The sequence below is a fragment of the Arachis ipaensis genome, chromosome B2 (genome assembly GCF_059453495.1).
Source record: "Arachis ipaensis isolate K30076 ecotype BB chromosome B2, ASM5945349v1, whole genome shotgun sequence".
NCBI lineage: Eukaryota > Viridiplantae > Streptophyta > Magnoliopsida > Fabales > Fabaceae > Arachis > Arachis ipaensis.
In genome coordinates this window covers 99,268,667-99,293,598 of record NC_142437.1, presented here as the reverse complement: position 1 = coordinate 99,293,598, position 24,932 = coordinate 99,268,667, and the positions used below count along the sequence as shown (strand labels likewise).

The 24,932-nt window shown below is 36.3% G+C and overlaps 2 protein-coding genes across 2 annotated transcripts; both read left to right on the top strand.

The window, feature by feature from the left end:
* Positions 1-11,013: 11,013 nt before the first annotated feature.
* LOC107627510 (B3 domain-containing protein At1g05920-like) lies at positions 11,014-11,394 on the top strand. Its single transcript, XM_016330339.1, has one exon. The coding sequence runs from the start codon at positions 11,014-11,016 to the stop codon at positions 11,392-11,394; it is 381 nt and encodes a 126-aa protein (XP_016185825.1).
* An 8,547-nt stretch (positions 11,395-19,941) lies between these two features.
* Positions 19,942-20,739, top strand: LOC107627509 (uncharacterized). Its single transcript, XM_016330338.1, has one exon. The coding sequence runs from the start codon at positions 19,942-19,944 to the stop codon at positions 20,737-20,739; it is 798 nt and encodes a 265-aa protein (XP_016185824.1).
* Positions 20,740-24,932: the final 4,193 nt, after the last annotated feature.

Below are 24,932 nucleotides of genomic sequence, written 5' to 3'. Positions count from 1 at the left end.
GGGTTAGCACTTTACAGTTTGTAATCTGTTTGATTATAGTGAAACTCCATCATTGTTGTGATGGAGACTGGATGTAGGCTGCACTGCACTTAGCAGCCGAACCAGGATATATCTGGGTGTAATATTCCTTCTTTCCTACTCCATTTCTGTTTTCTACTGCACAGGAGCAAAAACCAAAAATGTCTCGTGCCAGGTGACGAGACAAAATGAAAATGTCTCGTGGCTAGGGACGAGCTAAAAACAGAAAAGTCTCCTCTGAATCTAGCAAGTGTTAGCAAGCAAAAAAGGGGCTAAGATTCAACCCCCCTTCTCTTAGCCACTGAAACCATCAATTGGTATCAGAGCTTGGTCTCAAAGAGATCAAGCTTTGCGGCTTGGAGCAAAGATCCTCATGGCAGAAAACAGTGGCACAAATGTGGTGTCTTATAATCTAACTGAAGGTCAATCAAGCAACAGACCCCCTCTCTTCAATGGGAAAAACTATACCTATTGGAAGGAGAGGATGAAGATATTTGTACAAGCAGTGGATTACAGACTTTGGAAGATTATTCTCGAAGGGCCTCAATTTCCAACTATCACAAGTGCCGAAGGAGTTGTTTCTCTCAAACCAGAAGCAAGATGGACCGAGGAAGATAGGAAGAAGGTGGAGTTAAATGCCAAGGCAATAAATCTGCTCAATTGTGCTATCAGCTTCGAGGAGTACCGACGGGTATCAAGATGCACAACGGCAAAGAAAATCTGGGACAAATTGCAAATCACCCATGAAGGAACCACCATTGTCAAGAAGACTCGGGCAGATATGCTAAACAGAGAATATGAAACGTTTGCAATGAAGGAAGGAGAGTCCATTGATGAACTGTTTGAACGGTTCAATGCTATCATTGTTGGCTTAGATGCTCTGAGAATTACACATTCTGATTCTGTGCTAGTGAGAAGAGTGTTGAGATGTCTCACAAAAGAGTGGGAAACTAAAGCTTTAATTATTTCTGAGAGCAGTAGCTTAGACTCCATGACACTTGATGATTTGAGAGGAAATCTTCTTGCTTTTGAAAATACCTATTTGAAAAAAGATACAAAAAAGAAAGGAATTGCATTTTCTTCTATGACTAACCCTCTGGATGATGAATCCAGTGATAACTCTTCTGAAAATGAGTTTGTTTTATTTGCAAAAAAATTTAGGAAAATGGCTAAGCTCAAAGGTAAAGGCAGCAGCACAAGGAAAGTGAAGAAAGACCTCAGCAAGGTAACTTGCTACAATTGCAAGGAAATGGGGCATTTCAAATCTGATTGTCCCAAGCTGAAGAAGGAGGAAAAGCCAAAAAGAGGAAAGAAGAAAGGACTGATGGCCACATGGGAAGACTTGGAGAATGATTCTGATGATGATGATGAAGAAACCGAGACCAAGTCACAAACATGTCTCATGGCAGACCACATAGATCAGGTAGTCTTTCATAACCCTAACACTGAAGATCTTCATCTTATGATAGACCACCTTTCTGAAAAAATAAGATGTTTTTTGCTGGAAAATCAAGAACTTGAACAACAAATCACCATTCTTAAGGCTGAAAACAGTTTTCTAAAAGAAAAAGTAAGAGAGGCCGAAACTGCTTGTGATCTTGTTGAAGAGAATAAGCAGTTAAGAGCCCAAGTCAGAAGCTGTGAAAGTAACCATTGTGTTCTTGCATATGTGGATTGTTTTAAGCAAAATGAAGAGTTGCTTAAAGAGGTTAAAAGACTTAAGGAAGACTTGGCCAAATTTACACAAAGTTCCGAAAGCTTAAATCACATCTTGGCTAGTCAAAAACCTCTTTATGATAAGGCTGGGTTGGGATTCTATAAATCTGAAAATTTACATTTTGAAAATATTGCTTCATCTTCTAATGACACAAGATTTCAAGATCCCACCTACTTTAACAAAAAGGCAACTCCAAAGTTTTGTAGATTATGCAATCGGAATGGACACTTTCCCATTCAATGCTTTTTCGGTGAAAGAATGGTTGGTGACAAGGTTTATAAAATTGTTTTTGATTACAATAGCTTAGGACATAGAAGATGGTTTAACGTAAAAGGATCCAAAAAGATTTGGATACCTAAGGTTACTTGAGCATTGTTTTGTAGGTGTGCCTAGCATCCAAAAGGAAGGAAAATATGTGGTATATGGACAGCGGATGCTCTAGGCATATGACCGGAAAGGCAACCTTCTTCATAAAGCTTGATGACTATGATGGAGGACTTGTCACTTTCGGTGATGATGCAAAAGGAAAAATTGTGGCTGTTGGGAAAGTTGGTAAAAACTTTTCTTCTTGTATAAATGATGTTCTCCTTGTACATGGCTTGAAACATAATTTGCTTAGTGTTAGTCAACTTTGTGATTTGGGTTTTGAAGTTATTTTTAAGAAATTTGTTTGTTTAGTTGTGTGTGAGAAAACTGGGAATGTTCTTCTTGAAGCTAAAAGATGCAACAATGTGTATGGATTAACTCTTGAGGATTTAAAGGAACAAAATGTAACATGCTTTACATCTTTTGAATCTGAAAAATGGCTTTGGCATAGAAAGTTGGGACATGCTAGCATGTATCAAATTTCTAAGCTAGTCAAAAGAAATTTGGTTAGAGGAATCCCAAACATCAAGTTTGATAAGGATCTCACTTGTGACGCTTGTCAATTAGGCAAACAAGTAAAATCCTCTTTTAAATCAAAAGATGGAATCTCAACCAAAAGGCCTTTGGAAATGTTACATATTGATCTTTTTGGTCCTACTAGAACTCAAAGTTTAGGAGGTAAACATTATGGTCTTGTGGTAGTAGATGATTACTCTAGATTTGGTTGGGTACTTTTCCTTGCTCATAAGAATGATGCCTTTCATGCTTTTTCCACCCTTTGTAAGAAAATTCAAAATGAAAAGGATTTGAAAATTGCCCATTTAAGAAGTGATCATGGAAGAGAATTTGAGAATCAAGATTTTGAAAAATTCTGTGATGACTTAGGGATTTCTCATAATTTTTCATGCCCTAGAACCCCCCAACAAAATGGGGTGGTTGAAAGAAGGAATAGAAGCCTTCAAGAAATGACTAGGGCTATGTTATGTGAGAGTGAAATTCCTAAATTCTTATGGGCTGAAGCTGTGAACACAGCATGTTATATTTTGAATAGAACAATCATTAGAAAAGGGTTAAAGAAAACACCTTATGAGCTATGGAAAGGAACCCCTCCAAATCTTAAGTATTTTCATGTTTTTGGATGCAAATGTTTTGTGCTTAATAATAAAGAAAACCTTGGAAAGTTTGATCCAAAATCCTATGAAGGAATGTTTGTTGGATATTCCACCACAAGCAATGCCTATAGAGTTTATCTCAAGGAGCATAGAACAATAGAGGAATCCATACATGTTACTTTTTGTGATTCTAACTTAATTCCCAGTATTGTGAAGGATATTGATTCAGATTGTGAAGAGGCTGGAACAAGTAAAGAAAATCCCAAATCTGTTCAAAGTGAAGAATCTGTTAGCCCGGTTTTGTCTCGTCAGATTGGAGGAGACATTTCCATTTTGTCTCCTGAACAGGCACGAGCAACTGAAACAGTGAGACCACCAGAAGATCATCAAAGTACTACACCTATCCGAAAGCCTAGAGAATGGAAATCTATGAGGGGTTATCCTCATGATTTCATCATTGGTGATCCCTCTCATGGTGTAACAACAAGATCATCCACCAAAAGGCAAGCCGAACCTAGCAATCTTGCTCTCTTGTCACAAATAGAGCCCAACAATGTCAAACAAGCTCTTGAGGATCCATCATGGGTTAAAGCAATGCAAGAAGAGCTTGCTCAATTTGACAAGAATAAGGTTTGGACACTAGTACCTCATCCGGATGGTAAGAAAGTTACCGGTACTAAGTGGGTATTTAAAAATAAACTTGGTGAGGATGGACAAGTTGTTCGTAACAAGGCTAGATTAGTGGCCCAAGGATACGATCAAGAAGAGGGTATAGATTTTGATGAGTCTTTTGCTCCGGTAGCTAGAATGGAAGCAATTAGATTGCTTCTTGCCTATGCCGCCCATAAAGGTTTCAAAATGTTTCAAATGGATGTTAAGTGTGCTTTCCTTAATGGCTTTATTGATAGAGAAGTGTATGTGGCACAACCCCCCGGTTTTGAACAAAAAGAGTTTCCAAATCATGTTTTCAAATTAACTAAGGCTCTTTATGGTCTTAGACAAGCTCCAAGAGCTTGGTATGAAAGGCTTAGTGCCTTCTTGTTGAAAAATCAATTTCAAAGGGGTACCACCGACACTACTTTATTTATCAAAGCATCTAATGATGACATACTTCTTGTTCAAGTTTATGTTGATGACATTGTATTTGGATCGGCCAACATTTCCTTGTGTGAAGAGTTTGGAAAACTCATGACTAGTGAGTTTGAAATGAGTTTAATGGGAGAGCTTACTTTCTTTCTTGGCCTCCAAATTAAACAAACTCCTAGTGGTACTTTTATTTACCAAGGAAAGTATGCAAAAGAACTTATCAAAAAGTTTGGCCTAGAAAATTCCAAAGCAATGGGTACACCAATGCATCCCAACACAAAACTTGAAAAGGATGATGATGGTCAAGATGTGGATGAAACAAGGTATAGGGGAATGATAGGTTCACTCATGTACCTTACCTCCTCTAGACCGGACATTGTTCAAAGTGTGGGTGTATGTTCAAGATTCCAATCTCACCCAAAAGAATCCCATCTCACGGCTGTTAAGCGCATCATTAGATATATTAAAGGAACTTGTGATTATGGATTATGGTATCCTAAATCTGATGACTTTTGTGCAGTAGGGTTTTGTGATGCAGATTTTGCGGGAGATAGAGTGGATAGACGAAGCACATCGGGCATGTGTTGCTTCCTTGGAAGCTCACTCAACATGTGGTCAAGCAAAAAGCAAGCCACAGTGGCTTTATCCACACCTGAAGCAGAATACATTTCCGCATCTGCATGTTGCACTCAATTAATTTGGTTAAAAACACAATTAGAAGATTACAAATTAAAAATCAATAGTATACCCTTATTTTGTGATAATATGAGTGCTATAAACATCTCAAAAAACCCTGTTCTGCACTCAAGAACAAAGCACATTGAAATTAAATATCATTTCATTAGAGAACATGTGCAAAAGGGAACTATTGATATTCAATTTGTAAAATCTGAAGACCAAATTGCTGATATTTTTACAAAACCACTCTGTGAAGACAGATTCTGTACCTTGAGAAAAAGTTTGGGAATGTTTGATTTAAGTTCCATTGAAAATTTGTAAATTTTTTAAACTCTGTTCAGTTTTGTCTCGTAGGTTTGGACGAGATAAAAACGCAAGCTTGATGGAGGAGCTTTGTTCAAGGGGGAGGCAACACAGATTTAAATTCTCCTGGGCCCCACCTAATAAATTCTGACCCCACCATGGCAATTTAGTTAGTTATTCCTTCCTTGAAAAATAAAATCACAAAATCTCTTAGATTGTCTTTTCAAATCTAGTTGGAAGATACATGTTGTCAAATCATATCTTTTCCTTCTAACTAAATCCCTTAATTCAAGGAAAAACTCCCTCTTTATCACTTTTTGAAACTCCCATTTGGATAATAACCGCGCCATTATGGTCATTAACCTCCCATCATCTCTCTCCAATCCTCATTTATTGCACCACTAACCTCCCTCCATCCTCCTCTCATTCGGCCCTCACCTCTTCATATTCAACCTTTCATTTCTCTTACCATGAAAAAGAAAACTGCACCTAGGAGAAGTAGCCGAACCCCCATTCCAAAAAACCCACCTTTCTCATCACCTCCAACCCATACACATATCCATCTCCATTCTACCTCATCCTCTACTCAGTCACCTCCTTCCAAAAGAACCGAAACCATGCGGCGTAAGGTGGTTGCCAAGAAAACGTCAGGGAGAGGCAAATCAGGAAAGGCCAAGGAACCAAGTGTTGAAGAGGAAGAAGATGAGTCTCACACCTCGCCCCCTCATTCATCGCCGAAAAGATCCACCCCTCATGCAAGGAGCTCTCAGAAGAGGCAGAAAAGCTTTGTGTTGCATGATACTAATGAACCTGCGAACTTGGAGTCACTCGAATTCAAGAACAAGTTTCACAAGCCTCATTCACATTTCAATCCCTCTAGGTTCTACTCATGTGCATTCTATGAATTTCACAAAGAAGTCTTGCTGAAACGCCATCTCTGCCCTTCTTACTTGGTGAATCTTGAAAAACTGGCCTCCAAAGGAATCAACTTTTCTTCTCTGTTTGATGCTCTGAAATGGACCCCTCTGGTTCACATTCAAAAACTGGTTTACCCGGGGTTGGTCCGGGAATTTTATGCAAACATGCGTTTGATTGAAGGCTCAATCCACTCTTACGTCAAGCGTGTTTACATAACTCTCACTCCTCAAACAATAGGTGCTGCCCTTGGGTATGAAGATGAAGGACCAAAAGTTTACATGGTTGATAAATGGGATGATCAAGTAGGAGTTACACAACAAGCTGTCTTGCAACACATCTGTGCAAACCTCTCAAGACTCGATGGATTGATCCCAACTCACAAATCCCTCGGACCAGAGAACTCTCTATTGCACCGTATCATCACTCATATCATCACTCCTCAAAGTGGTTCTCACCATAGAGTAACAGTTTCTGACTCTATTATTCTGTTTGCTCTCATTACTTCTACCATAAATTTCATTTGCATATATTATGACACGTCATATGTGGGAAGCATTTACAAAAAAGGCTAATCTTCCATATGGCATGTTCCTTACATGCATATTTGAGTACTTTAAGGTTGATCTGTCAAATGAATCTGTTGAGAACAAGGTTTCCATGATTAAAGGAGGAGGAGTTTCTGGCAAGAAAGGGAAGCGGTCTGTTCCCTCTGAACCATCTCTTAGCGATCTCGAGAGCCATCCCGAACCCTCAGAGGTCACTCAATCTATCCGGGAAGTTCTCAAAGAGTTTCGTAACATGGCCAAGCTAATGCGTAAATCTCACAAGGCTGCCCGGAAATTGGAGTATGAGCAGGAAAGGGCTTGGAAGAAATGTCACGAAAGGATTGGTTTCATGATTAAAAGCTTTGATGATGACATGGGAACAGGGGATTATGATGATGATTCTGGTTCAGAGATTAATCTTTCTGATGATTAATGACTCTTTCGTTACTTTATTTGATATTGGCTCCATTAGGCTCAATCTGTTTTTTGTAGGAGCATGACTTGATACTCACTGCTCTATGACTCTTTGCTACTCTTGTTATTTTATTATGGATATTTTGTTATGTTATTGATATTTTGTGCAGGTGCCCCTTGATGCCAAAAGGGGGAGGAAAATTAGTTTCCAAAATTGAAATTGGAACTAATAAAACAGGGGAAGATTTGCTGAAACAGGGGATAAAATTTTTCAATTAAAAATTCATGATCTCCCTTGTTTAAAAGAATGCATGTTGTTATTGCATTCGGTTCACTATGGATACTGCTGTTGGGAATGCACTTGGCATTTGGATTATAATGATGTTTGACAATATGTTTGTTTGTATTGTTCAAATGTATGCCTGGTTATTGATTTATCTTGATGAACATGTTTGACTGAAACTGGAATGTTCTTATTCATCTTGGTAAACATGTTGGTTTGAAAATTTATTTTTGGCAGTTCCTTTAAATTGTAATATCTAACAGTTGCCATGTTTTGATCATATATGACTCAAAAATATTTTCCTTACATGAATAATGCAGCTCTGATATCTTGACTGGAAAATATTTTTTGAATAACTCTATTTTGTGGTACAGTTTGAGCAGTAAATCAGTTTATGATATCAAATGAGTTTTGATTATCAATTAAAACTGCTCATAAATCAAGCATTTAGCATCATAAAATATGCTAAATAACATTGTTACTTGAAGCTTGATTTAAATGTTACAGGTTAGTGCTTCCCTTAGTAAAAATGGCATATATTAAGGGGGAGCCATGTGACATCTAGAAAGGGGGAGCAATTCAATCTTCAAAGGGAGTACTCATACTCAATTTTTAAATTTCTTCCATTTCAATTTTAATAATGTTTGTCATCAAGGGGGAGATTGATGAGTTTGGAAAACTCTACCTCCAATTAAGTGATGATCAAACATTATTAATAAAACCAGTTGCAAAAATTATTGATATTAAATTTATATTGATTAAATTAATTTTTGCAATGCAGGTTCAGTTTGGGCCGAAAACAAATTTCTGGAGCAAGCCCAACTACTCTCAGCCTTTGGTTTTAAAAATATATGTTGAATATGGCTGATTTAATTTTTATGTTACTTGGGCCAAAATGATTTTTATTGCTCTAAGCCCAAGTGTGTTACATGCTTTCCATTTGCTTTATGCATGTTCCAAATTTTATCAAGAAAGCAAATGTTATTAATGGGCCAAGAAACTTAATTGATTATTACAACCAAGCCCAATTCCATGAGTGTTACTCATGCTTTGTCCGAATCCATGAAGCAAAGAATAACAAATCCTCAAATGCTTCCAACGGATTCCATTACTCTTCCTGAAAGGATTTCAAAGCCAATTTAAACATTGGGAATATAAGCAAGAGAGAGAAGATTGATTTGACTAAAGGGCATCATTGCTACACGCCAATTAAGGGAAGCAAAAGCAAGATATTCTTCAATTAATTAGTTTAACCACTATTGCTTTTCTTCAGAGTCTTTCTTCTCTCTCACTTCTTTCTCTCTTCGGTTATTACACAGGAAACATTGGTAGCCATGGAAGCAAAAATGAGCTACCGAAAGGAAGAGAAAGCAAGCCTAAAGACCATCACAATGATGGCAAGAAAACATACTAAAATAAAAATGAGCTGTGGCTGAGATTGTCACCATTTATGGACAGATTTGGTGAGGTAATCTTGGCTTCTCCATGCTCAAAAAGGAAGAAGAAGATCTCGGCCAGCAAGGGAGATTCTTGAAGCATGGCTTGTCTTTGATTCTGCTCAACCACCACAGGGAGTAGCTAGAGTGGCGAAGTGATGGTTGAAGGCAGAGATTAAAGCAGATGAAGTCATCATCATCATGAAGCATCAAGGGCCAGAATTCCATCTTGGAGAGCAAGCCAAGGATGGAGAGCTCGGATTGATGAAGGGTGATGATCAAGAAAGGACTAGAGGTAATTGCATGTTGGTTAATGCATGGCTATCTCTTCTCTCTCTATGTGGCCGAACCGGTTTTGTTGAAGGAGGAAGAAGTTGGTTCGGTTTTGGCTTCAATAAGTGGAGGCTCCCCTCTTCTATATTAAGGGTGGACAACCACTGTTTGAAGCAAGGAGAAAATTTGAGAGTGCAAGGCACAGAGTTCTCAGAGCTACCTGAGCTAACAGTTTTCTCTTCTCCTTCAATGTGTTCAGTTCTGTATTTTTCTGTTTAATTTTGTCATGTCTTGAGTCTCATGGAAAAAGGCAAACAGTGAGGTTTGTAATGAAAAAGCCATAGAGCGGAAAAAGGCAGAGAGTGCAAAATTAAAAGAAAAAGCCATAGATGTCTTAAGAGTTCCTTTGTTCATCTATGTTGTGTTTCATGATTCTGTGGGAATCCCTTTGTAAGTTGGGTTAGCACTTTACAGTTTGTAATCTGTTTGATTATAGTGAAACTCCATCATTGTTGTGATGGAGACTGGATGTAGGCTGCACTGCACTTAGCAGCCGAACCAGGATATATCTGGGTGTAATATTCCTTCTTTCCTACTCCATTTCTATTTTCTACTGCACAGGAGCAAAAACCAAAAATGTCTCGTGCCAAGTGACGAGACAAAATGAAAATGTCTCGTGGCTAGGGACGAGCTAAAAACAGAAAAGTCTCCTCTGAATCCAGCAAGTGTTAGCAAGCAAAAAGGGGGCTAAGATTCAACCCCCCCTTCTCTTAGCCACTGAAACCATCATTTATCTTATTTGTAATCTTTTCAAATCTTGAAATTAACTTATCTTTGAGGCCCCTCAGGGTGTCACTCCTAGAATTACTCTGCACGGCTGGAATTACAGTGAAGGACACACTGTACTTGAAGCTCTATGAGGATGTCGCAGAGAAACACTGTGAAATTGATCAACTGTGTATATATTACAATTAATAACAAATCAAATTGGCCAAAAAAAAATTAGTTCTACAGAGATATACTATCTCTATGAAATCAATTTTTAATCTAAGATTTGATTATCTTTTTTTTATCTTCTCACTATTTGATTTAATTTATCTTATTTGTAATCTTTTCAAATCTTGGAATTAACTTATCTTTTTATAAATCAGAAGATACTGATTGATTGAAAGATTTAATTTTAATTTGTCAAACAAATTAACATAATATAAGAAGAGGTGCTTGATTGAATGAAGTATACACATTAACGTACACTTTCCAAACTTGTGCCAAACTCACGTTCTCTTCAATCTTCATTGCTAAAGAAAAGAATGGAAACGCATAAAGCCAAACTACGCTGCCAATGGTTACAATGCAGACCACGTTCTTCATCCAACAAGAGGAATTCTGATGATTCTACAGTTGAGGTGCCGTTCTCAAGCAAGAGGAAGGCAGCAAACGCCTTTGGTTACTGTCTTGAAGGGACTAACGAGGAGGAGAAGAGGATGATTATTAAGGAAACAAAAACAGACTGTTCTATTCAAAATAAACAGTTTGATTTCAACGATGATGAACTTGAAGTTGTTGATATTCTCTTTAACCTCCCCGGGAACTTCTTAGAGAGAGTTAATTTAGAGACTTCAAGCAGTGCTGCAAATTCAAGCCCCAGTGCTGACCAAGAACAGGTTTCAAAGGTGTCTTCCAAGAAACCAGTCAACCAAGAAAGAAACAGCCCCAGTGCCGATCAAGAACGGGTTTCGAACAAGAATTCCAAGAAGACCGTTAGCTCAGTGGATTCTCGGTCCAAGAAAGAATCAAAGAAACCAGTCAACCAAAACCAAGAACCTCTGAATTGCCACAAAATTTCAAGAACTTGATCAGTGATATGGGTGGTAGCAGGATCACTCTACTTATCGAAAAAACTCTCTATAACTCGGATTTGAATCCGCAACAAAACCGGCTTTCAATACCATCACAGCAGGTCAAGGACAAAGATTTCTTGCTTCCCACGGAACTAGAAATTCTAGAGGAGAAAAAGGGAATAAAAGTGAAATTGATCCAACCTTCTCTCGAAATGACCGAGTTGACTTTGATTAAGTGGTTCATGCACAAGGGACCAAAGTCAGAGAAAGTAAGCATTTCCTATATTCTGAGATCAAATTGGGTCAAAGTTGCAAAGGCTAATAATCTAGGAGAGGATGATGTTGTTCAAGTTTGGTCATTCCGAGTTGAAGAGAAATTATGCATGGCAATTGTCAAGCTTTGATTTATTTTTTAATTATGTTTTTCTTTAATCATTTTTAGCCAAATTTGCTAATTGCGGGAACTATGTCAGATAGATCCCAAATGAACTTTGTTAGTTTTTTCTTCATCTTGGCTGGAATGGTTGATAAAATTGTCTTATTACAGTTGGAAGAATCAATTACTTGTTTTTATGTTTTCTTTTAATTCTAAAGTTTATTTGTTTTACATTTTCAATGTACTGTTATATATACACTCAAACTACATTGATTATAATGGGTGTGGTTTAAGTCTAGGATTATTGATCAATTCGATGGTTGAGGATCAGGAAAGGGTATGTGATTTCATGATTAATATGGGAGTTTCCTAAGTCAAACTATTTTGATAACATAAAGTGGTATTATTGAATTGAATTTTGTTTAGAATGTACTCACTATGGTGCTCATGAAAATTGTAGTAGCAGTTTATTTTGTTTAGAACTGGTTAGGTCTATGTATAGCTAGCCTTTAAGTAATACTCAAAAACTTGAACCAGAAAAAGAATAACAATAGAAGACAAATAACAATTCTAGTTTTTTTTTTTTTTTTTTTTTTTTTTGTAAATACAATATTTCCATCAAATCTATTTTAAATTTTTATTCGGAGATTTGATTTTTGTTCAGTGACTTAAACCACAAGTAAACAGTCTAACAATATCACAGAATGTGTAACAAACTTATAACTAACAATCTTGATTTTCTTTAACTACAAGCCTAACCACATTCTTTTTGATCTATTACTCTATGATCCCAACAGGGTTTAACAAAATACAAATACCTTCATGGAAACAAGCATCTAAACTGTAGACAAGCAGATTAGTAGTTTTATATTTAAGATGCAAATACATGTATAAATACATTTGAATCTAATGACGTTAATTTATTTATTTATTTATCAATGGTTCAAATGCTACAATTTAGTAGTGAAAAGAGAAAAGGAATAGTTACAACAGATAAGGAATAACGAGTTAGAAGGGTAGGAGTCAGTTATGAACTTATGACAGTTCTAACAAATTTTCTATTACTCTGTTTTTGGCAAACAGTGTACACACACTTTTCAGTTTACAATTTTCACTGAATTTCTCATTCACTCTTCTTCTTTCTCTCTGCCTTTTATCTCTGTTCTTTACTGTTATCCCCCCTTCTTTTCATCTAGAATTCTCATTCAAAAGTTCCATAACAAAGTGCATTTCACAAATTAAATAAAGAATCCTAATAATTAATGGAGAAATAGAATCCAAAACCGACTTGACAAAATAAGAAATCAAAGTTGAAGCCATATATACTCAATTTTTATTATTATTCTGTTTGTGCTGTATTTCTTATTGAAATATCAAAAAAAAAAAAAAAAAGCAATACATGATTCTCCTCCTACAACCAATGGTTAATTTTAAAGGGAAAAATAAATATCCGTTCTAATCGACAATGTGCTGTTCAAAAGATAAAATTTCAGAGACACAAAAAACTAACTAAATTTTGTTTTTTATTTTCTCCTTTGTTCTACAGAGATGCAATATCTCTATGAAATCCTATTTAAATTTATATTTGATTATCTATTTTTTTTATCTTCTCATATTTGATTTAATTATTTGTACTCTTTTTCAAATCTTGAAATTAACTTATCTTTTTTTAAATCAGAAGATATTGATTGATTGATAGATTTAATTTTAATTTGTCAAACAAATTAACGTATAGAAGTATATATAAGAAGAGGTGCATGATTGAATTAAGTATACACATTAACATTAACTTTCCAAAACTTGTGTCCAACTCAAGTTCTCTCTGCTAATGAAAAGAATTGAAAAACATAATAATGATAAATCCTCCTAATTAATTAAATTTAATATCTATTCACTACAAGAAAACATTTCTATTGTTAAAAGCGTGGAAGCTGAAAAAAGCTTAACGATAGCTTTTCGCCACGCTTTTTGAGCTACCAGCACGCTTTTGAAAGGGTCACATCTGCAAGCGTGCCGGTAGCTCTATCGCCACGCTTTTGGTGACCTATCATCACGCTTTATTTTTTACCACGCTTTTACAGATTGTCATGCTTAAAAACGTCGTTGTATGTGAGAGATATGGCCACGCTTTTAAAGCATGACTGTTGATGATTACTGTACAATATGGCCACTCTTTTAAAGCATGGTTATAAATTTATTCAGTAACCTATTATTCTTTTTTAATCTTCGTAATAAAATTTTACAAAATTCATAAATAATTTTGAAATTTAGGCAATGACTAGTAATTTTAAATCAACTAATCCAACTTTCATAAAGTTGTCACAAAAAAAAGTGTTTAATCACATGACATGCTCTAACAAAATACCAAAAATCAAAATCATAACAATTACCTATAAATTCTTAATACATGAATTACAATTGCAACAACTATTACATTATCTACTTCCTTTATATATATTTCATTACAAAATATGAAACTCCATGATTTCTGATCATCCATTGTGAGCGAAAAGCTTCAAATCTTCCAAAAGAATATTATTTGCATTGTTACTAGACACAACTTCATTATTTGCAGTGGCTGAAGCAGATCGAGGAACTTTCTTAGATTTTAAGCCTGAAGCATGCTCTTTATTTTCCTCTTGAACTTGATCCGCTTCTGTAGTATCCTCATTATCAATGTCAACAACTACAGGGCATGGACTTTTTCCCTATATTGATGAGTTAACAAAGATAGAATAAAACTTCAATATAAAATAAAAGATCAATGAATTTCTAAATTTTTACATTTTAATGATGATCAAAGAAATAAAAACCAAAAAGGACAAATAATGTTGAACACAGTTGCAAGTAATGAGGGTAAAGTTCTGCAAATCTGGTCCAAAAAAAGAACCACATGAGTACGACCTTCAGTTACAACAATACTAATTTAAGTAAGATCATCCTCCTAAATAATTCAGCAAAATAGTTTAACAGAAAATTATATATGAACATTTTAGCACTAAGTTTCAAGGCAGATTAGGCCCCTGGTTCCAGCACAACTTCACAATATGGCAATAATGTGTTTATAAGAACACCATAATTTTTCATGATTTTATGTCCAGTTACCGGTACGCATAAAGAAATATGGAAGAATTCTGTTTACAAATCAACATTATCATCAACAAGAATTAAAAAGCCTTTCTTGACTAAGAGGAGTTGACTACATAGATTGAAGAATGTCTCCAATTACAAAGCATGTCCATAAGCAAGCATTTAAAAATAAGGAATTCTTAATAATTTTATTTAAACTCCTGCTAACATGACCAAAGCATGATAATTTTCATGACTTTATACTGGCACACATCAAGTAAACTAATATACGTCATACTTATATGATTTTCTTGTAATTCTTCCTGAATGGCGGACTAGGACCATTTCCTTTGTATCTTTTGAATTCATTTCACTATCTGATAAATCATTGTCAATTGGTGTCTTTTGAGAATCTGGTTCTGCACATAAAATTTGCACCTGTGCACCCCCTTTAAAGTCATATTTAGCTTGCTGTCCCTGAAATAGAAAGAAATTCCAAACAGTTAGATAAATATTAGATATAAACCAAAAATTAGGAAGGGCAGACTTAAAATTTAAACAGGGAAAATGAAAAGGCCAATACATACTTAATAAGAAGCAAAAACCAGGAATCTGCTATGAACCAGCCCTATATATGCCATTTCCAAGAATTGCAAACAATATCCAAATATTTAGAGTATAAAGGTTGATGAGTTTCCAATAGCAATAGAAAGTGACCTTTTTCTTTCTCAGCAAACATTCCAAAGACTGGAAAGGCAGCTCCAACTAATTAAGAGATGTCATGACATTAAAGGTTTGCCACACCACAAAATATGAATTTCCTTTGGTATACATGGCTAACCAGATACAAGAAACCGACATAACTACTTGCAAAGAATAGAAATTTCCATACAACATGAGAAAAAATAAATTAGATATAGTCTTCATAATTTTACGAGTTCATCATCTATCATGGATAAAACTATTTGAGCTTTAACTCTTCTAATCAGCATTAATAAATAAAAAATAATTAAAAAAGGACAATAACAGATGTATAAAAAGAATTCATAGATGTGGCTTACCCTATTTTTGTGCTTTCTCTTGTACTAATTATATCAATGAGTGAAGCTAGTGTGCATTTCATTTTCCTTGCTTGAATGGAAAATTTCTGCAGAAAATATTCAGATAATATAAATGACACCACATTGACAGATCCATTTAAATGTTAGATATAAACCAAAAATTAGGAAAGAACATGCAGACTTACAATTATAGACAAGGAAATTGAAGAGACAAACACAGACATAAAGAGAAAATCGGCTCAAGAATCTGCTAAGAACTGCACTCTATTGAACAGCGAGCTATATGCCATTGCCAAAAGAACTGCAAGCAATAACCCAAACATTCTCATTTATGAAACATAATTTTAAATATGAAAGTTGAAAAGTTTCTAATAGCATCAGAAAGTGACCTTTTTCTTTCTCTACAGATATTGCAGAGGCTGGACGGCAGCTACAACCAATCAAGAGGAAGTGATGATATCAAGGGTGTGCCACTCCATCCACAAGCAGATAAAGTAGTTCAATCCAATTTCTGATAATTCTTATGAAAATAAATCTGCAATGCAAAACAAAATAACAACTAATCATGAAGAAGTACGACAACTATTCTTACAAATCCACAAATAATTGAAATAAACATACATGGACAATGCAAAAAGCCTAAAAGCGAAGATGTTCACTGAAAAAAAGCAATTACTCTGTATTAAAAGAAAAAGAAAACTCCCACTAGCACATTTAAAGATTGGTTTTGACTTTATATATTTTTGTTTCCAGTTCTGTATGCCATATATATAAATTTATGGAGTAAAACAACTTTACACTATTAGTTGTGATTAGTAGAATTTTTGAAGGCACCAAATAAGGGTACAAAATTATTAATGCCTAGAAACAAGTAGTGATACATAATCAGCATTGAAGGCTTCACGTTTGAATCTTACCAAGGCAACCAATCCCTATACAGCTCTTTGTGAATGATGTCAGTGTGACCATCTACGTGCTCAACCACACTGCCTTTGTAGAAACAGAAATCCCATCTACGAGTCAATAAATAATAGGCATAGAAACAAACTCAATAATACCATAATGCAAATGGCAACAGTAATGGTGGCTTATAAAATTGCACTTTTCAAAAGGCTCTGACCTATCCGATTATAATTCTTATTTGAAGACAATGAATCTTTATTTAATGGTGAGGCCTAGATTTTCAAACAAAGCATCCAATAAGAAGATATGACCTTCCTAAAGGAAAATGGGAACAACATAAAAAGTCTACTATAAGAATGCCATGTTCACTTAATGGACTTACGCTGATCTTGAAGGACCAAGTGACATAAGAGTCTGGAAAATGGCTTCGGAACTTCCATCAACCACACCAACAGCCATGATTGCAATGTGATCATCCCACTTCTGATGATGTGACCATATGCAAAAAATTCAAATTCAACCATAAATATTGTTTGAATGATATAAAAGGAATCTCACAGGGATAGAACATCAGCAGAGAGGGTTCTCATTAGAATATCACAAGCTTATTATGTCAATGAATCAACAGCAAAGCAAGCTCAAATTCATCGTACAGAACCAATCATGAATTAATCACTGATTACTATAGGATTAACATTTCACCCGTAGTTTTTATTCCAGGTCTAGAGACATAGTAATACATCAAATGGATGCTTTTTGAAAACTGGAAACATTTCAATTAAACATCATAAACTAGCATAATGGAATTTTCTTTTGTTTGTTTTTATGCCTAAAATGCAAAATGCAAAATCAATAAACCCTAATAAAGAAGGATACAAAATTATAAGCAAATTGCAATAATAAAAAAGTAAACACTGAACCCTCATGAAAAAACAAAATAATAAAATTCCTAAATTCAGAAAGCCCAACCTTCCACCTAAAACTGCACAGAACTAGATCAAAAATCCTTCTCTATTCGGTGCTATTGGAGTACTGTCTTAGTTTGCCATCGCCATCGCCAGCTTGTCATCCTTTTCCGTTCTTCAAAATTAAAATATTTTAAAGTGTATTATTATTTTCAAAATTATTATTATTATTTAAAGTGGATACTATTTGGTCTACTTAAATATTTTTACACCAATAAATAAAGAAAAATCTATCTTTTTAGAATAGATTATATTATATAATAAAGTATATAAGAAAATTTTCTGTTATACAAAAATACTAGAAAGCACAAGTCAATATTTATGAAAGATACCAACTTTACAAGATTTTATTGTTGTAGTATATTTTCTTTTTTTAATAATTATATTGAATTATATACAAATTATAAAAAAAATTTATAAATAAACTTTTAAACTTAATATTAATTTATATATTATCTAATTAATTTTTGAAGAATACAATATTTTTTAAATTTATACTATATAGTATAACTTGTATAATTAATTTAACTCTTTGTGTTTTAATCTAGTTTTATATATATATAATTAAACCCTAAAGTGGTCCCTGAGATTCACAAAAACACCAATTTAGTCCCTGACTTCCCAATTGCACTAATTAAGTCCTCCAAATTGAAAAAAATGCATCAACGTGGTCCCCCTCATATTTTTCGGTCATATTCCTTGTTGGCGGGAGTGACGTGGCGAATGAGTGCCACGCTGGAGGATGGGAAACGTCGTCGTATTGGGTTTTGGCGCTAAACCCATTAATAGACGACACAGTTTCAAGTAAGCATTTACAAAACGTTCAAACCCCCTCCCCCAATATTCAAAGATCACTTCGTCTTCTTCATCTTCTGTGAACTGAAAGCACCAAACCCTGGCATTCGAGAGCCCTGGCGTGGCTTTTTGGAGTGAAACAAGTTGGAGTTCAGAGGAACCTGGTCATCGTTGGCTGAAGATCGGTGAAGGAAGGAGCAAAGATTCTATGTGAAATCCCCTGTGACAGAGGTAGACATGCAGTATATTAGATAGTCTTGTTCTGTTTTACATAGTGGTAAGGTATCCATCATTATGGATTTTACTTGGAAAATTGGTGTAGATTGATAGGAAACCATGGATGCTATGTTAGTGGCTAGGGTTTTTGCATTGGGTGGTGCGGATATGGGTTATCGGAATGCTCTGTTTTCAAACCGAAAATATGGGCATTTCTATAATGGCATAGTGCCTGAAGTAAAAATGTTGTTGTTTGCTCATTCCATATTTTAGTAAAAATGTTGTATATTTTTTTTTTTCGATACAGATGGAGAAGTTGCTGGATATAATGTTCCATCATGGTGGAACGTTTAAGAAAAATGTTGATGGAAAGTTGGTTTACTCACCTGACAATAGAGCTTGCTTAGGAGATTTAGATGAGGATACACTTGATGTCTTCTTCGTCAAGAACTATTTCAAGGAGTTGGGATATGACAAGGTAGTTGAGTGCTGGTGGCTGGTTCCGGAGAGGAGTTTGGAGGTTGGATTGAGAGCTCTGACCACTGATGATAAATTAAGGGAGATGTGCTTCCATGCACAGAGGAATGATGGAGTAGTCGATGTTTATTTCGAACATGGAGTTTCGACACCTGAACTGATGGAGGGGAAAAAAGCTGTTCTGTGTCTGGATTATATTCCAGAAGAGGAGTCTGGTGGTGAATTAAACAAGAAAAACACCCCTGAGGATACCTTAAATGAAATGCCACATGACAAATGTGATCCTGACCCAGTTCCTCCTACTCCAATCCCCATTCTAAACAGTCCAACTGCAATCCCAGTTCCTGCTAATACCCCCACCACAAGACCTATCCATGATGACACCAAGTCCATGGCTGATCATGAGAATCCCAAACTCCATCATATACCCAACCCAAAACCCACTACAAAGCCCAATACAACCCCAACTGTCAAGCAGAATGAAAACCCAAGCAGAACCAGAAGCCCAAGAAAACTCAACTAAAGCCCAAGCCCAATTTTACTTCAAAAACCAAGCCCAAATTTAACCCACCTAAAATTATCACAAGATCTTAGGGAAGGGGACATTGGAGTGCTAACAAAGGGAAGCAAACTTTTCATGTGGATTTAACTGTAACCAGATCAAGCAGTGATGAAGGGAGTTCAGAGGATGACTCTTATGTCCCTGTGCAGGAGGCCAGCTCTAGTAGTGATGATGAGTTGGTTACATAACCAATTAGGAAAGAGGTCAAGAAGGTTCAGAAGGCCTCAGCCATGGCCAAAGAAAAGGAAAAGATGTATAAAGACACTATTATGCAAGATGATTATGCAATTGTGGCAGACTTATCTGATGTAGAGGTGGACCTTGGTTTTTTAGGAAGTCCAGGAGACGGATTGATGTATGATGCTCTTGACTCGGGTGCAGAATCTGATGGTGCCAACTCGTGGCACTCGAAGGATCTGAAGACTCCTCCTAATTCTGAAGATGAATTGGAATCTGATGGAGAATCGGATGAATTTCCAATCTTCCAGGAGGGCTAGAGATTTGGTGAGTTGCAACTGCAAGTGGGAATGAAGTTTAATACTAAACAAGACTTCAGGGATGCTGTGCGAGAGTTTACCATTCAGGAGGGTAGGAGGATTAAGTTTGTAAAGAATAACAATGTGAGGTGTAGGGCAATGTGCCAGGTGGAACAGTGCTCATGGGTTGTTTATGCCTCAAGGGATCATGAGGACTCTTGCTGGCAAATCAAGACTTTTTATGACGATCATACATATCTGAGAGAGAATTCTAATAGGGCAGCAAACAGAGCTTGGCTGGCAAGTAAGTTGGTCAAAAAGGTTAGAAAGTACCCAAACTTTAAGCAATGTGAGGCTGCAACATACTTTAGGTCAAAGTGTGATCTCATATTGCATAGGAATTCATTAGCCCGAGCCTTGGCTGATGCAAGAAATGTTGTCTACGGGGATGAAAAGGCACAGTATGCCTTGTTAAGGGATTATACTGAAACGCTGCTAAAGACCGATCCGGGATCCACTGTAAAGATTGGGGTTACTCCACTGCCTGACGGCCAAGTTATGTTTGATAAAATGTACATCTACCTGAGTGGTTGCAAGAACGGGTTTAAAGCTGGGTGTCGACCTTTAATCGGCCTCGATGGTGCATTTCTAAAGACGCAAATTGGTGGACAGATATTATCATCTGTCGCACAAGATGTAAATCACAACATTTATGTGGTTGCTTGGGCTATAGTCAACATTGAAAACAAGGAGAACTGGAAATGGTTTTTGGAGTTACTCCACGATGATTTAGGAGACTATAAGGCTAACGGGTGGTGTTTCATTTCTGATATGCAGAAGGTTAGATAGTTTATATTGTAAGCAAAATGTATATCTGTTTATTGTATAAACTATTTAGTTCTATGTCTTATTTGGTATGGATAATTGCAACTTGCTGATTTCACTTGTTATGTACGTTATGTAGGTTGTTTGGTTATTTAGGTAGTCTGAATATTTAGGTACTTTGGTTATTTAAGTAGTTTGATTATTTAGGGTGATTGGTTATTGATGTTTGGTTATTTTAGTTGTTTGGTGTCTGCTATATTTTTCCATCAATTGCAGGGGTTGATTTCGGCTATGGAGGAGGTCATGCCACAGGTCCACCATCGTTTCTGTGTATGGTACCTGTGGCGAAATTTCTCTAAAGGAATAGCTCTTAGCTAGACTGTATGGTTTATTTTGATTTTCTGGTAATAAATACTTTAGCAGAGTTTAAACTCGAAGGTAGCTGCTTCAGTTTGTTTATCTTTATGTGGTCAACTGATACTGTGTTACATTGACAATGTCTTGTTTATGATCTACAACTACTATTATCAATTTACCTCTTCTGTTCATTCAGTTTGGATTCTATTTTTGTAAAATCTATCTACAAATAACACACCAATAAGCTAAACAGTTCCCATACATTCATTAACAGATGCTTTCAAACACAGTTCTTACATTTTTACCATCACAACTAAAACAACAACTAACAGAGAAAAAAACAGCAATCCTAACATTTGTATCATATATTTCTGGGTCCTTAACTCAGCCTCCAAATTGCCAATCCTCAAAGCAAGACTGACGCTCACTTCTTCATTGTTGTATACCGCAGTGTCTTCCAAATTTCCTTGATCATCTTCTACAATGTCTGCCCATCGAAATAACCCACACCATCTTCTTCCACTACTCTGTGAACATCAAATTTAACAGTTACCATCAAAATAGTCAACAACAAATCTTCAGAAAACACTCACGTTGTAATTCGGGCATCCAAAGAAGGGCTTATTTGGGTGGGTTTCTGGTGCACAAAATTGTGATCATCAATGGCGCCATCAACATGGTACGCTCAATTGTAATCTCAACTTTTTATCACAACTTTGCACAACTAACCAGAAAGTGCACTGGGTCGTCCAAGTAATAAACCTTACGCGAGTAAAGGTCGATCCCACGGAGATTGTTGGTATGAAGCAAGCTATGGTTATCTTGTAAATCTCAGTCAGGCAGATATAGAATGGTTATGGAGTTTTCGAATATTAATAATAAAATAGGGATAGAAGTACTTATATAAATCCTTGGTGAGAATTTCAGATAAATGCATGGAGATGCTTTCGTCCCTCTAAACCTCTGCTTTTCCTGCTGTCTTCATCCAATCAGTCTTACTCCTTTCTATGGCTGGCTTTATGTAAGGACATCACCGTTGTCAATGGCTACTTTTGATCCTCTCTGGAAAATGGTCCGATGCGCTGTCACTGCATGGCTAATCGTCTGGAGGCGTCACCCTTGCCAATGACTGCATCCTATCCTCTTGTGAAAATGGTCCAAATGCTCTGTCACAGCACGGCTAATCATCTGAGGTTCTCGATCATACTGGAATAGGATTCACCCTCCTTTTGCGTCTGTCACTACGCCCAATACTCGCGAGTTTGAAGCTCGTCACAGTCATTCAATCCCAGAGTCCTACTCGGAATACCACAGACAAGGTTTAGACTTTCCGAACTCTCATGAATGCCGCCATCAATCTAGCTTACACCACGAAGATTCTGATTAAGAGATCCAAGAGATACTCATTCAATCTGAGGTAGAACGGAAGTGGTTGTCAGGCACGCGTTCATAGGGAATGATGATGATTGTCACGTTCATCACATTCAGGTTGAAGTGCGAATGAATATCTTAGAAGCAGAACAAGTTGAATTGAATAGAAAACAGTAGTACTTTGCATTAATCTTTGAGGAACAGCAGAGCTCCACACCTTAATCTATGGAGTGCAGAAACTCTACCGTTGAAAATACATAAGTGAAAGGTCCAGGCATGGTCGAATGGCCAGCCCCCAAACCTGATCAATAGGATCAAAATATAATCCAAAGATGATCCAAAGATGATCAAAAGATGTCTAATACAATAGTAAAAAGTCCTATTTATACTAAACTAGTTACTAGGGTTTACAGAAGTAAGTAATTGATGCATAAATCCACTTCCGGGGTCCACTTGGTGTGTGCTTGGGCTGAGCTTGAATGTTACACATGCAGAGGCTCTTTCTGGAGTTGAACGCCAGGTTGTAACGTATTTCTGGCGTTCAACTCTCGTTTGTGACTTGTTTCTGGTGTTTAACTCCAGACAACAACATAGAACTGGCGTTCAACGCCCTTTTACATCGTCTAAACTCGGCCAAAGTATGGACTATTATACATTGCTGAAAAGCTCTGGATATCTACTTTCCAACGCAATTGGAAGCGTGCCATTTTGAGTTCTGTAGCTCCAGAAAATCTACTTTGAGTGCAGGAAGGTCAGAATCCAACAGCATCAGCAGTCCTTCTTCAACCTCTGAATCTGATTTTTGCTCAAGTCCCTCAATTTCAGCCAGAAAATACCTGAAATCACAGAAAAACATACAAACTCATAGTAAAGTCCAGAAATGTGAATTTAACATAAAAACTAATGAAAACATCCCTAAAGGTAACTAGATTCTACTAAAAACATACTAAAAACAATGCCAAAAAGCGTATAAATTATCCGCTCATCAGTTTCCATTCCAGACCATCGGAGCACAGGACGTTTCCCACACCCACACTGGTCTGGTACTCGCGTGCCTCTGCTCTGACTTGGCCTCCTCGTGGTTGATCACATAGTGATGAGTTTGGAAAACTCCAATTTAATTTTGATGATGAACAAATATTATTGAAATATTTAATTACAAAATTATTAATTTGATTTTCATTAAACATGTGTTAATTAATAATTTTGTGATGCAGTTTTGATTAGGCCGAAAATGAGATTCTGGTGCAAGCCCAATTCAGCCTTGGTATTAAATTATTGTGATCATAGTGGCTGAAACCATTGGGCCGAAAAAAAAAAAGAATTCTGGTGCAAGCCCAAATCAAAAATTGCATTCAGCCTTGATTAATGTTTCTTTAGTTATGAGGCAGAATTGATTGTTATGTTACTTGGGCCAGAATGAGTTTCAATGCTCCAAGCCCAAAATTGTTTCTCATGATTGATCCGAAAACAATTCATCAGGAAAGCAAATGTTATCATTTGCCATATGTCTTCTAACGGATCTCAAAGCTTGCCACATGATGGATTTCAGATTCACTCAATTATCATTAATAGCATGGGAACTATGAGAGAGATTATGAGTGACATGATTGATTTACTTTGTGCAGCACGCCACTCAAGCTAGGGAAGTAAAAGCTACTTTTTCTACCTAATGGTTTAACTTCATTTAATTACTTCTCTTTCATTTGTTTCTTCTCTCTCATTCATTCTTTCTTCTCTTTTCAGACAATACCCAGCAAACCATGAAAGAAAAAATGAGCTACCGAAGTGAAGGAAGAACACTCTACAAGACCATCATGATGATGGCAAGAAAACATAACAAAATAAAAGTATGTTGTGGCTGAGATTTTCACCATAAATGGTAAGATTTGGTGAGGTAATCTCGAGCTCTCCATACCAAAAATGGAGAAGGTGATTCGGCTGATGCGGACGGAAATTGGCGAGTTAAGAATGATTATAAATTATGCGTTTCCAGTATAGTTCTCAACCAACCAGAAATTCGCTTATCAATTTAAAAAGGGGTGTCACAAAAATTAAAATTAAAATACTGGGAGTATGAATCCCAGGTCGTCTCCCAACGAGTTGCAGGAAAGTGTGCTATTTTATTAATCAAAAGGTTTTCAAAAAGGTTTGAGTTGAATGACAGAAAATTAAATTAGAGAATGTATATAAATATAAATAAAAGCCTTGACTGGGAGTTGATTAGATGGAAGCCCTATTCTTGTTGTAGTACTCTCAAGATTAATTGACAATTGAGATTTATTGTGTTTAGTTGTCCCTTACTAAGTAAGGAAAAGTCAAACAAGTTGGAATGCTGTTCTATTCACAGGTTCCAATCCACTCTTGGGAGGATTGGTGTTAGTGACTAGAGAGCAATCCAACAATAAACCCAATTACAATCTTTCTCTTGAGCATTCCAACTCAAGGATTCCTTTCATCGACTCCCCATCAAGTTAGGGGACTACTCG

Coding starts and splice junctions, on each gene's coding strand:
- LOC107627510 (XM_016330339.1), top strand. CDS start 11,014: ATGGGTGGTAGCAGGATCACTCTACTTATCGAAAAAACTCTCTATAAC.
- LOC107627509 (XM_016330338.1), top strand. CDS start 19,942: ATGAAGTTTAATACTAAACAAGACTTCAGGGATGCTGTGCGAGAGTTT.